We start from the raw sequence: 14,023 nt of genomic DNA, 5'->3' as shown, positions 1-14,023 counted from the left end.
AGAGAACTGTCCACGTTTGCAAAGTTCACAGTTCATCACACACTGTGTTTTCCTAATGCTGAAATTAACTTGGTGACCGCTAGTTGGCACCCGTTCCGCTGGTAGCAGAGACTGCGACAGAAACGAGCACACGATGTGTTTCCCCGACGTCGTGTCGATCACCTGTGTTGATCGCGGTTCATGTGGGTGCTGTGCTTGACAAATGCCATGTGCACGCCGAGCACTTTGAAAACGACATTGCACAAAAAAGGACATTAGCTGCACAGCTGTTGGGCTACTTGCCACTATTCTGCGATTTGCGCTTTGTGCAGATATGGGTGCTGGACGGTACTGTGTAAACTGTGAAAATATCTGCGCACTTTCAAGGCAGCTGTCCCTTCGAGAGTACCTTCCTGTTTATTTATTTTTATTTCTTGCTAGTTATGTGAACCTATGTCTGCAATAGGTATCTGTGCGATGAATCGGTCGACTGAACACAGCTTCACCCCATCAGGTCTTTTCAAAATAAAAAAATTTTTGACGCGATGCCCAAGAAAAAAAAAAGTACAGTATGGCGGGAGCAGACAATTGAAAGGGAAATGAGGGGCTCATTATGAAAGAATTTAAAGGAGTGAACAGTCTACGTTGGTTAGATGGCATCCTTGAGGCACTGCAGAGGAAGATAGTGAGAGACTGGAAAGCGTGATAGGGTCACGAAGAGCCGATCGTCGACACGACTGCACGACTGAACTAAACTCAAGTCAGAATCGACATCATTCATTGCCGTCTCCTAGGGTGAGCATAATTTCCTGCTCAGTTTTGTTTTCCATTCCAGATGCTTCAGGGGCTCAACTGCAAAGTTTTCTTCAAATCAGTTTATTCAAACATTCTACGGTGCTTACGGACACAAAGCCGCTTGACAAGGCCCCCTACAAGACAGCGTTTGATGCGTCAATAGCAGAAATACACTAGCAGCTGCTCATAAACAGAAAAGCATACAAAAGGATAAAAGTGTGATGCCAATAACAATGACAAACTTTTAGAAAATTGCATAGCACTGGGAAACACAGCCTGATGAGTACCTATGATATAGTCAGACAAGGAAACTAACAATATTGCCACATATATGCATTTGTTCAAAAAAATACTGCGCAAATCCCTGAAACATTTAGAGCCATTTTGAGTGTGTCTTCTTTTTCCCTTCTTTGTTGTTGCGAGGAATGCGCGCCGCTACAACCCAACGTGACATTTACAAGTTCATTATATTATTTGTGCATAGCAGTATTTAAAACCACGCTTGAAACAGCCAGCACAACAAGCCATCGACCTTCCCGCGATGCCACACGTGTGCAGGCAGGTTCAGCGTGCCTGCCGAGGGGAGAGTGAAATCCCAAAACTGAGGAGGTAAGCAGCCCAAGAGAGGAGAGTGTCACAACCTTTAGGATGAAGGGGCTTTTTTACCCCTTGCCTCCCATCTATGCCCCTATAGAATTATGATTTGGAGAAAACAAAATGTGTATTCTCCGCTCCATGTCATTTCTTTCAATCAAAAATAAATGCCTATGTTCCTTCCCTGATATCCTTGAAACCAAGCCGACACTGGGGACGTGGTCAGAAACACCTGACAGCAAAGCAAACACTGGTGGCAACAGTACTAAAAGCATTCTAGAGAGGAGTGTTCACACTCACTGGCTTCCCTGCTCACCGAATCCTTTTCTGGAACTTGGAACAAACGAATGTCGGTGCCCACAAGAAGGAACCTGCAGAGAAAAATTGTGTGCTGCATGAAACGTTTCCATGCTGAAAAACTTAATGGCAAGAATGAACAGCTGCCACCTGGAAGGTGTGTCACACAGTGGTCTGGTCCCATAAACCCTTATACACTTCATGAGTAGGACTCCTGTGAGTCCGCATCCCAAAATGCAGCTGAGGTAAGACTGTCAGAAAAAGACCGGCTAAGCTTGGTTTAAATTCACTGAGAGCAGACACACCAAACGATCTCAAGTGATAACACAAGAGAGATATTTATTGGACTTTTCCAAAGTTGTCCTACTTAGTGTGCAAAACAAGGCTGGGAGAGATATTTCACACAATTACAATGCATCCTTTCTGTAGCACTGCAGCTATGGCTTGCCATAGAAATACCGTATTTACTCTCATAATGCTCGCACTTTTTTTCACGGAAAATTGATGCTAAGTTGAGGGGTGGAATAATTATGCGGGGAAAATTTTCGAGCAAATGTTTTGGAGCGCTAAAAGCAAATTTAAATAGGTGCGAATTGGGATTCTTAGGTCAGCTATTGTAAATATAACCAAAACATTACTTTCAAGCAGAACTTACCCTTGTTATAAAAGGACAGGGTCGTCAAAAGCACTTTATTTACCGCACGCAGCCTCATCATCACTCCCTGCGTTCCATGGTATAATGCTCACAGCAGACCATACAGTTCTACTCTCGATCAGAGACTTGATCCGAGTCCGTATCGACACCGCAATTGCTGTCTCCAGTAGCGCACTACGCAGAACTCGTTGACGCCCAAGTGCCTGCTAGCAGTGCAGTACAGTTGCTATGCTGTAGCCCGTACTCGAAAGCTTTCAGCTTAAAAGCAACTGTATAACTTGCGTACCGCCCCACCGCAATGCGGCGCCAAGAACACGGTAGACGGTGGAACAAAGCAAATAACATGAACGGAACGACGGAACAATGACGATATGCGGACACCTCGCAAAATGGTGACAACTACAAGCATCATGGAGGTAATAAAAAAAGACGAGCATAACTGATGATGATATACCCGAGCACGCTATCGCCGCCTGGCAGCGCATGCACACAAGGCCAGCTCACTAGCGCTCCAAAGATGGCGCTTGTTACTACTAGCAGACGACTCTCGTGTTGGTGGTGCAATGATTATGCGAGGAAAAAAAAAATTCCTATTTTTGACGCCCAATGTTGGGGGTGCGAGCATTATGTGAGTAAGTATGGTATTTGTGTTTGCAACAGCTGTGGAGTGGGGAGAAACCCTTTCTTTCTGAAGTAGCCACAAGCAAAGTGCTGCAACTACACTTCTGCAGAGCCCAAGGGCGGTGATGGAAGCGTGTCACGCAGTGTAGCTCACCAAAAAAGACACTGAGCTCCTCCAGGCTATCTCCGGAAAGGTACTGTCTCTCCCTGGCACTGGGTGCCATGCTTATTTTGGTGTGCTGCAGACTTATGCTTTGCTTCTGTCACTTCAATGAGCGCTTTTCTGAAGGACGCATGACATGCACCCTTTTTGATGGAGCCCTGTGCAACAATGCTGTTCTCAGCCCCCCTTGAGGCAAGCTGAATGCAAGTAAAGGCTACAATAAAGCTCCACCCAGATTAAGGACTGCCCCCACACAATTCCTCCGCAAATAAAAATACACAGCCCACTGTTAAAGCCTTTCTTGTCAACCAAACATACTGTTACGAGCGAGGTTCGAATTGGAAGCGTAACAGACATTGAAGACGCAACTATGTCCACTTGAGAGTCCCAGCACGAGCCACTTCTTCATCGACCTCATCTTCTCTTATTTCCATTTCTGGGTGTCACACTTCCCCCGACACAGCAGGAGCCCGCTGGGCGACTTAAACAGCGTGGCGTGATCGGTAAGCCTTTAAACAGACGACGTGCGCGACTTTACTTTTCGCTGAGCAATGGCTGCTTTTGGTGAGGCGAGCGATGCGATGGTTGAGCTCGCTAAGTTGAGCAAGGACGACAAATGGTCCGTCGTAGTGGCACAGCAGCCTTTGTGACAGACCCCGCTTCCTGATAGGCCGCCACAGCAAGACCAAATCTCCAGGATGGTAAATAATGTGGTGCTGGTGGGCATCATACCGTGCTTTTGAGCGATCCTGAAACGCTAAGATGCGAAGGCGAGCAAGTCGGAGGGCTTCTTCGGCAAAACAGGTTGCCTTGGCTGCCAAGGGATCTTCACTAGTGGCTGAAAACGGGAGGACGGTGTCTAAGGTATATCGTGGGTGGCGAGCGTAGAACAGGAAGAATGAACTAAAGGCAGTGGTCTCGTGACGGGCGGTGTTGAAAGCATAGGTAATGAACAGTAGGACACTGTCCCAGTTCTAATGATTTGCGTCGACGTACATGGACAGCACGTTGGTGATCGTACGGTTGGTGCGTTAAGCTAGACCGTTGGTTTGTGGATGATAAGGGGATGAATGGCGAAGATGACAGGCACATAAACGGAGCATCTCCTCCACGACGTCGGCAGTAAATTGGCGACCACGGTCGCTGATAAAAACTCGTGGTGGTCCGTGACAAAGAACTATCGCCTGCAACATAAAGCAGGAGACTTGATATGCGTTGGCCGAGGGTATGGCTGCCGTCTCACAGTATCGAGTGAGGTAGTCCACGCAATGATCCAACGGTTCCCATTATGGGATAGTGGAAAGGAGCCAAGTAGATCAATGCCCACTTGCTCAAATGGTGCACGGGGGGTGTGATGGGTTGAAGTTGCCCCGCTGCAATGCTTGTGGGACGTTTGTAGCGCTGACACTGGGTGCAGCTGGCGATGTACCGCTCAGTAGTAGTTCGCATTTTTGGCTAGTAGAAGCGCTCCTGGATGCGGTGGAGCGTTCTCGCAGTTCCAAGATGCCCCGGAACTAGGGTTGTCATGCATGGCCTGCAATATAGAATGGTATAAGCTCCTCGGAACAACCAGGAGGAAGCGGGGGCCGAGAGGAATAGCTTTTCTTCAAGAGGAGGCGATCACGCATACAAAATTGGTGTCCACCTAACCGATCTTGAGCCGCTGCGAAGAGAGGTACCAAGGTGGGATCCCTCCGCTGTTCTTCTATAAACGTGGGGATGTCAGGAAAAGCAGGTAATACCAACACGACACAGTTCTTGAAATCATCAGCGTCAGACTCCGTTGTAGGAAGAGGAAGGCGGAAAAGGCAGTCTGTGTCAGCGTGCTTACGGCCAGTTTTGTATGTGACTGTAAAGTCATACTCTTCTAACCGTAGAGCCCATCGTGCAAGGCGGCCACACGGGGCCCTGAGATTAACTAACCAGCAGAGGGCATGGTGATCTGTGACAGCAGTAAATGGGTGTCCATAAAGATACGAGCAAACGCGCTGTGTGCAAAAACGACAGCGAGGCATTCCTGTTCCGTGACAGAATACAGTAAAACCTCGTTAGAAGAGACACTCAAGGGACCCGAAAAGGATGTCTCTTGTAAGCAAGGTCTCTTGTAACCAAAAATTTTAAAAGCACTGTGTTGATCAGTTTATTGCACATCAGCATATAAATGCATTCCCATGCATTAACAGGGAATTGTCCAGGAAAGCTTAAAGAAGTAATTCATACTAGTGCGTATTTTTGTGAGTGCAGAGTGTGTTCCTTCCTTCCCAAATTCTTGTAGTAAAGCACTTGACTTTGCAAGCCTTCCTGTTGCTCTAATACCTTTGAAGCAATCTTACATGCTCGTCACCCTCATATGTTGACACTTTTCCTCTGAAATGACCTCGTAGTCATCCTCTATGGCACATGTGCCATTTACTTGCGTGATAATTGCATAGTCTGTAAGCTCTTCGGACGCACATAAGATCTGCATCTGCAGATACGAATTCCTCAATAGATTCTGGTACCTCAGCAGTCTCTTGGATGCTCGCCCAAGCTTCATCTGCAAGAAAGCTTTCCACAGTATCCATATATAGGCCCTCTTACATCATGTCATCGCATTTAAAGCGTGCTTGTTTTTCACAGCATCACTTCTCAGGCCACTCCAGACACCTGAAATCACCTGAACAACAAACTTCGCATGAATTATTATTGTACAGTCTTGCTGCCCGTCAAGCAACAGGTGTTCTACCAACCTTGTTTTGTACAGCAACTTGACAGAGTGCATAATGCCTTTGTCTATTGGTTGAAAGTAGGGTGTGAAGTTTGGAGGGAAAAAAATAACTTTGGTGGCTTTGAGCACGAGAACTTTGGTGCTGCAAGAAGCATTGTACACAAAGAGGAAGGCATCAGGATTCTGAGCTTTCATCTTGTGATCAAATTTTAACAGCGAGGAGTTAAATATGCTGGATGTCATTCATGCATTTCGGTTTGCTTCGAAGGTGACAGTAATGCGATGCCAGTGGTTGAAACAACAGGGTCGTTTTGACTTCCCAATAATGGGGAAGCACTCATTCTCAGTTCCTGACATATACAACAAAAAGGACGCTGATATGGAACAGAATTGAGCTAAGGAAATCCAAAATGCATCATTTATGAGTTGGTGCGCTTCAGCTGCATTGTATGAGCACACCTGGGTTGTCTCTTCTAAATAGTGAAGAATTTATTCCAGGGACCTGAAAAAGTTGTGCTTAGTAACCGAGTGTCTCTTGTAACCATGACTTTTGTATGCAATGCTGTCAACATGGCAGACATAGGAAAACCAACCAAACCATTTTTAAGTGTCTCTTATAACAGAGTGTCTCTTGTAACGAGATTTAACATTGCGCTTTGGCTTACTAAGGGAGCGACTCACGTACGCCACGACGTGCTCCTTGCTGTCACAGCACTGGACAAGAACCGCGCCAATTCCAACAACGCTGGCGTCGGTATGCACTTCTGTGGGCGCTGAAGGATCGAAGTGGCGGAGCACAGGTTGCGACGTGAGCAGAAATTTCAGGTGGCGGAAGGCGGAGTCGCACTCAGGTGTCCACTCGTAAGCTACATCTTTATGAAGTAGGCTTGTCAGGGGATGTGCGATATCAGCAAAGTGGCGAATAAATCGACGAAATTACGGGCACAAATACAGGAAACTCCATACTTCTTTGGCAGACTGGGGTGGCTTAAAAGAGGCGACCGCTGCTGTTTTTGTGGGATCCGGTCTGACGGCGTCTTTATCGACGAGATGCTCGAGAACTAGCGCTTGGCGTGCTCCAAAATGACACTTCTTGGAGTTCAGAACGAGACCAGCTTTGCGCATACAGTCCAGTATAGTAAAACACCGTTAATTTGGATTTCGTGGGACAGGAGAAAATGTCCGAATTAACCGCATGTTGAATTATCAAGAGGGGGAAAAAAAATAACACAACAAAGTGTCCCACATCAACATACCTCTATTTTTTGAAGAAATCAGTGATTGTTGACTGCTTTGTGCAGGTAACTTGCATCGCAACTACTACCTTGCACACTTCTGCCAAATGATACAGTGCGCGCACACTGTCCGCGAAACCTGCACTCTACAAGAACACTCAGGGCCTCAACAGCCGCCTTCACATTATGACGCGGCAGTTCATCACAAGCATCATCGTCATCTTCGGAACTTGGCTGTTCACTCCCTAGAGCTTCCTGAATGATTTCACTATCGGTGAGATGGCCGGCAACGTTACTGTCGATTGAGACATAATCGCACAGCCGAGCATTCGATGGCAGAATGCTTGTAAAGTCTCTCTCTTCCTCCAAGTTGGAATCCACGTCATCCGCATCAACTGTGTCAATGCTCTCAGTGAAACCACTGTGCTTGAAGCTGTTTGCAATAACTGCCACACATTCACTAGAATGTGCATTGCACTAAGAAGAGTCATGTCGTACTGGCGTCCTGCTTCCAAATATAACAACATATGTTCGAGAATGTGCTTGCGGTTTTCAGGTTCTGTATTATTCCCATGGGTTGGAGGGAGGCAGTGGTGTTAGGGGGCAAAAAAAGCATCTCCAGCCCTGACATGTTGTAGTGCGCACTGCAATTGTCGAGGACAAGCAGAATCTTGCGTTTTTTTCGCTGAAAAGCTGCGGTCCAGTTGGCGTAGCAAAGCTTGAAATATCTCTGCCGTCATCCAAGCCTTTTTGTTTGCTCGGTAGTCTACCGGCAGCTGCTTGAAACACCGCGGTTTTTGCGATTTTCCAATAACCAGCAGTGGCAGACGTTCCGTGCCAGTCATATTAGCAGCAACCAAAACCCTTTCTTTACTTTGTTTGCCGCCGACGCAAGGGTCTCCTTTAAATGAGAGTGTCCTTGTAGAAAAGTGCCGCCTCATCTGCATTAAATATATTGCAGGGCAGCAAGGCGCCTCGGAAGCTCAGTTTTTGATGCTTCTATCCACAGCTCCTTTTTCGCCACAGACGCTGCAAAAACCAAACCATGCCTCTTCTTAAAGCGGTCGAACCACCCTTCTGATGCACTGAAGGGGAGACGAGGGGTCGAAAAATCGACATTATTTTGAAATTTTTCAATTTTTTGGTTTTGCTTGAGTTATTGTCTTTGGGCTTCCTACTTTCATGAAGTATGAAAACAAGATTTGCACGAGAAGTTAGTTAAAAACGGGTCTGAATGACTCGCGGTGACCGAAAAAATCGCGAGTGCTGCCATTTTTTTGGCCCCCTTTGAGCTGCTGCCATTCAAAGCAGCCGCGCCGGCCGCCATTACGGCCACTTGCAAAAAATGGCTGAAGCCATAGAGGAAGGAAACAACTTAAACCCCTGTCAAGCGCGAAAATAAAGTGCACTTACGGCGAGTGGGAGAGCCCCTTGCCATTCCCAATGCATTGGAGAAAGTGCGGCGGAAGTGACGTCAAAATTTATGGTTAGCCAAGTCGGGCCATTAGCAACGGCGATGCTGTTGCTATGAAAACTCGGGCCTCTAGCAACAGCGTTGCTAAGGGCCCTAGCTACGTGAGCGTCGCGGAGAAAAATATGAGGAGGAGAGACGTTGGAGCATCCGGTTGCGGCGCGGCCACGCCGGCTTAAAAAAAAAATGAGGTCAGGGCCTCTCCTACGTTCTTTTCTTCCTCTACAGTGTTCTAGAAAGCTTTGTAGTGGCAAAGGCGGGGCGCGTTTCGCTGGGAGGCACCGAGGCAAAAAAAGCGGTTGGCCGCACGCGGCGCTGCTGTCGAATCAATGCAGGCAAGAAAACAAGGATCTTGTTGAATGTCTCAGTAACGATATAAGCTAGTTTGGAAACGGGGCCAATATTATTCTACTGGGGGACATGAACGGCCACATCGACGATCTGGATGGATACACGGATTGTAACGGGAAGCTAATGCTAGATTTCTGTGAGCGACACGATCTTGTTATAGTAAATAGAGAAACAAAATGTGAAGGCCAAATCACGTGGGAATTCCACAACAGGCAGACGACCATTGACTATTGTCTAATGTCGCAGGAAATGTATAGCAAGGTCACAAAAATGAAAATAGACGAAGAAGGGGTGTGTAGTCAGGGAAGTGATCATAAACGTATTAGTCTGCAGATGGGGCCCTGGATGAAAAGAAAAATGGAACTTAGACAAAACTTAAACGCAAAATTAAATGAAGATCAAATAGCGCACGCAGATAGCAGCAGACATAGAGGAAGCAATAGAAAAAAGCCCCATGGAAGACTGGGATTATGAACAGGTAGAACTACTCATAAGGAGTAAAATTCAGGAGGTTAAAGTAGCACACCTCTGGAATGGAAAGAGGAAGCCACGGAGCAGGTGGAATAAGGAAATCAGGGAAGCTATTGAACAACGACGGGCTGCTTCAAGGGAACACCGATTGGCAAAGAAAGCACAGGTATCTCAGGAGGAAATCGACCAAAAATGGGAATCATATCGACAAAAGAAACTTGAGGTACAGGCCCTCGTCCAAAGTAAAATAAAGCAGTCCATCGATCGCTGGATTGCTAACATACACGATGCCTCTAGAGGCGGAGCAAGCAAATTCTGGAACCATATAAGCTGGCTAGGGAAGAAGAATCAAAGAAAGCAGGATCGGATTCAAGATAACGAGAGAAATTGTTTAAAGGGAGACAACGCAGTGGACTACATTACATCAGTTATAGCCGAGTCATTTAAGAGCGACGATAGGGTAATCTCAGCAAATCAGGAAGTAACACAAGGTAGCAGAATACAAAGCAGCTTAGAACTGACCAATCTAAACTGGAAAAAGGCAGAAAAAAATATTCCTAAAAACCCATCTACAGGAATAGATGGAATTCCGATCAAGCTGATTAATGAACTCGGTCCACAAAGGAAGGAAACGTCGTTAAAAGCTCTGGAAACAGTCATAACGAATAAGCAAATTCCGGACAGCTGGCGGCAGAGTAAAATGAATTTGATTCATAAAGGGAAAGGAGACAGGATGCACATAAAATCCTACAGGCCGATTACCATAACATCTGTTATGTACAGGTTAGCCATGCAGGGCAGTGAAATTAAAGGTGCAAGCATGGGTTGAAAGTAACAAGATACTCGGAGAACTTCAGAACGGCTTTAGAAATGGTAGGCGCTTAGATGATAACCTGTTCGTGCTTACCCAATGCATCGAAATATCTAGAGTGGAAAATAGACCTTTGTATTTGACCTTCCTGGACATAAACGGGGCGTACGAAAACGTAAGCAGGGAACTCCTGTGGAACATATTAAAAGAAGAAGGTATCGGTTATAAGATAATAGAGTTCCTACAGGAAATATACCGGGATAACAAAGTAGAAATTACGTGGGAAGGGATAAGAAGTACAGAGGATGTCAAAGTATGCAAAGGATTAAGACAAGGCTGTCCTCTATCACCGGTGCTGTTCATGCTTTATATGATAAACCTGGAACGGAGGATACAAGACAGTAACCTAGGTTTTAACCTGGTGGAAAGGCGGTAGAGCAGCGCCTCCCCGGTTTGATGTATGCAGACGATATTGTGCTGCTAGCTGAGAGTCTGGAAGAAGTGCAAACTCTAGTTAAGTATTGCGGAGAGGAAGGGGACGCTCTAGGCTTCAGTTTCAGCGCAGTTAAGTCGGGGCTGATGATTTTCACTGGCTCAACTGATCAGGGTCTTAAAATACAAGGCCTTGATATACCTAAAGTAGCTGAATATAAATATCTGGGGGTATGGGTAAACGAAGGATTGGCATACATTGGAAAGCATGAGCAATCACTTAAGGCCAAAGGGCGAAGGAATGCCGGGATAATGAAGCATAAGGCATTGTGGGGATACAATAGGTATGAGGTTTTGAGGGGTATTTGGAAAGCAGTTATGGTGCCCGGACTTACTTTCGGAAATGCGGTTTTGTGCCTAAAATCAGAGGTACAGTCGACATTAGAAATAAATCAGAGATCCGTTGGACGATTAGCACTAGGTGCCCACGGCAAAACTACAAATGAGGCGGTACAGGGAGATATGGGCTGGGCATCTTTCGAAGTACGGGAAGCTCAGAGTAAAATATTATATGAGGAACGCCTGAGGAAATTGGACAGTAACAGATGGGCAGCTAAAGTATTTAAATACCTGTACCTAAAAAGCGTTGACTCACAATGGAGGAAAAGAACTAGGAAGCTAATTAGTAAGTATGCTAGTAACAAGGACGGAGAAATAAAGAGCATTAAGCAACAGGTGAAATACACAGAAGGTAAAAATTGGATAAATTCGATTGAAAAGAAACAGAGTGTGGAATTATACCAAAAGTGGAAAATGCAGATCAGGAAGGAAGATTTCGTTGATAACTCAAGGGGCAGTGCCCTACTTTTTGAAGCTAGATCAGGGTGCCTTAGAACACGCAGATACAAAAAGAAATTTAACAATGGAGATGACGCATGTGCTGTATGTGAAAACACCGGTGAAACAATTGCCCATATTATACTCGAGTGTAATAGTATCCATCCGGAAGTTGGTCCAGGCGCAATCACTGTTCCTGAAGCTCTGGGGTTTAGAGATAACAGTGGCCTGGTGAATAAACCGGCGGTGGAAACTAGCAAAAAATGACTGGAACATTGGTGGCTTAAAAGCAGAGAAGTGACATAATGTTAGTAATGTAAGAACAAAAATTTAATAAATACAATGATGGTTTCGTTAACCATTCTAAATAAATAATTAAGATATATGGAGAAAAATGAGCATGATAGCTACTGCTACCACCCTGTTTCAAAGGGGACGCTCCTATATTCCATCCATCCATCCATCGGAGGAGAAAAGTTGGCCGTCTGCTACGCTGCGCGGCGTAGGAGGGAGGCGCATCGCAGTGTGTTTTAGCACTGCCGTTGGAAAAAAAGCGACAAATTCGGCTGCTGGTCGTGTTGGGGTGAAAAAAAAGATAGTTTAGGATATGCATGGGGGAACACGGGGGGATTTGTTACACATGGGGGCACCATTCCAAAGAACCGCGAACACGCAGCCTGAAGAGTGGAGGTTTGGGCTAGTTGGTGGTCATCCATGTTTAAGCAACAGCGCAAAAGGACAGACACGTGTGGAAGGAGGTCTGCCCTTTTCAGCGCCTTCGTTGTGTACCTCCTTCCACTCGTATTTGTCCTTTTGTACTGTTGTTTAAACATGAATGCAGCCTTAACTGGACACCGCACGGAAGCATTGGTATCGCCAAAGTTAGGGTGCCTCGCTAAAACTTATGAAGAGTGAAAAACCACCCGGGGCAAGGAAACTGCAAAACAGAGCATTTTATTTTTCATACGTGCTTTCATTTCTTATTTTGCCTTAATTGGTTCATTCCTATGGTCGAATACAGCTCAAGAACGAAGCATAGATGACCTCCAAAGGAGGCCTCACAGGCTAGCTTATTTCTGGTAGTACTTCGCTACTAGGAAATACATGTTGATTTGAAAATCAGAGCTCGTACGTGCGACCGACGGTCTTCTGTCAGCTCGTGCTGCACTATTTTCCCGTCGCTGAAACAAACTATAGATTGCTTCACATCGTGTATTTCTGTGAAATACTGGGGTTTCCTTTTTTATTCGATCATGTTATCGCTTTCTGCGATAGAAAACAAGAAAAAAGCAGGAGTGTTCTGATCCCTCGGAATCACATGAGTACTGAGAGGATGGCATTTTATGCGATAAATTTGTACAGTTGTACATTTGCCCAGCGTAGTCGCTAAACGTAGGCCGATCGCACCTGACTTATACCTTTAATGCATTAATTACAGGGTGTTAGCCTATACCTGTCAGGGCTTAAATCTAAGTCAGGGCTCGGAGGTCTTATACCCCCCACCAATTAGTAATTGACAAGGATCTGAGGCCTTCCGCATTCGAATTGAAGGACTGCATGAATATAAAAAAAAAGGCAATAATTTTTTATCTTGTCGTCAGTGCTGGTCTGAATATTCACATTCTTTCTCTATCATTTAAAAAATTTCGCAGTGTTTTAGCAAGACTCATTAACACGTTTTCTGAATCTCAAGACTGAGAAAAATAAGTCGGTTTCGCCGCACAAAGGCTGTAACTTATTCTGCACTCGCGCCACATCTCCTCGATTTTTTAATGCATCGACTGAGCGAATTGTCGATATGCCTGCAGCTCGCGCGATATAGGTTGTATGTCGCCCGTCCAACAGACCAACTTAGCAGTTCTCATATACATATATAGAAAGAGAGAGATAGAAATTTTCTTTCACTTTTGCAGGGAAATTAGTCATATTCTGCCCAGTTTGTCATTTACTTTCTATGAAAGTGTATTTAAAGGACATTAATTTTCAGATATATAATTTACACGTATTTACTTTTCTAAGATCTCGATCGATTCCAGCTCGTCGGGACTGTTCAGACGCTCCTCGATCGATGGCAAAATAATATGACAATGGCCTCTCCAAAAATATTAAATACGTTAATTGCAAGTGCCAAAGCTTCGTTTTATTGTGAGCTACTTTATGTCACCTAATGTTAACGACATTGGCAGAGCGTATTTATCCCTTCCCTTTTTCTAGTATGTGTCATGAATTGAGCAGAAAGCCACTTTTGAATATTTCCCCCTTGAAACGGTGCGCTACCCGCTTTCTCTCTCAATTCCCCTCTTTATTCCCTCTCCATCCAAGCTCGAATTACTAGTGACTCCCTCCGAAGGAGCCAAAATCGCACCAGTACCAATTGTTTTCAAAATGTGCGATGCTTACTTACGGCTGTCATGTATGTTCTCACTGATGCGCACTGTCAAGATAAAAAATATAATCTGCCTGTGTCTGGCTATTTTACATGCGTGCATTTTTATAAGGAACAATATTTGGATTATATAACTCATTGCTGCTGCAATAAATGTTCGCGAAAATATATTTTCAGTGGGTTTTCTGTTTTCATATTTCCCGCATGTGTGCTCAGAA

General features: G+C 45.3%; 1 protein-coding gene across 3 annotated transcripts in view; it reads right to left on the bottom strand.

Moving 5' to 3' along the window:
- Positions 1 to 14,023, bottom strand: part of LOC146201376 (GATOR2 complex protein MIOS-like) — a 264,250-nt gene that overhangs the window by 223,682 nt on the left and 26,545 nt on the right. For 2 of the 3 annotated variants that reach the window (XM_084595804.1, XM_084595805.1), the window contains exon 3: positions 1,669 to 1,739. In XM_084595804.1, coding sequence (XP_084451930.1) covers positions 1,669 to 1,739 — 71 coding nt within the window. Of the gene's footprint in view, positions 1 to 1,668; positions 1,740 to 14,023 lie in introns of those variants that run through there. The other variant, XM_084595806.1, reaches the window with a different exon arrangement.

Source organism: Amblyomma maculatum, chromosome 2, assembly GCF_055883805.1.
Source record: "Amblyomma maculatum isolate TAMU_Amacu chromosome 2, ASM5588380v1, whole genome shotgun sequence".
NCBI lineage: Eukaryota > Metazoa > Arthropoda > Arachnida > Ixodida > Ixodidae > Amblyomma > Amblyomma maculatum.
Note: the sequence above shows the minus strand (reverse complement) of the source record. Positions and strands in the feature narration are given on the sequence as shown.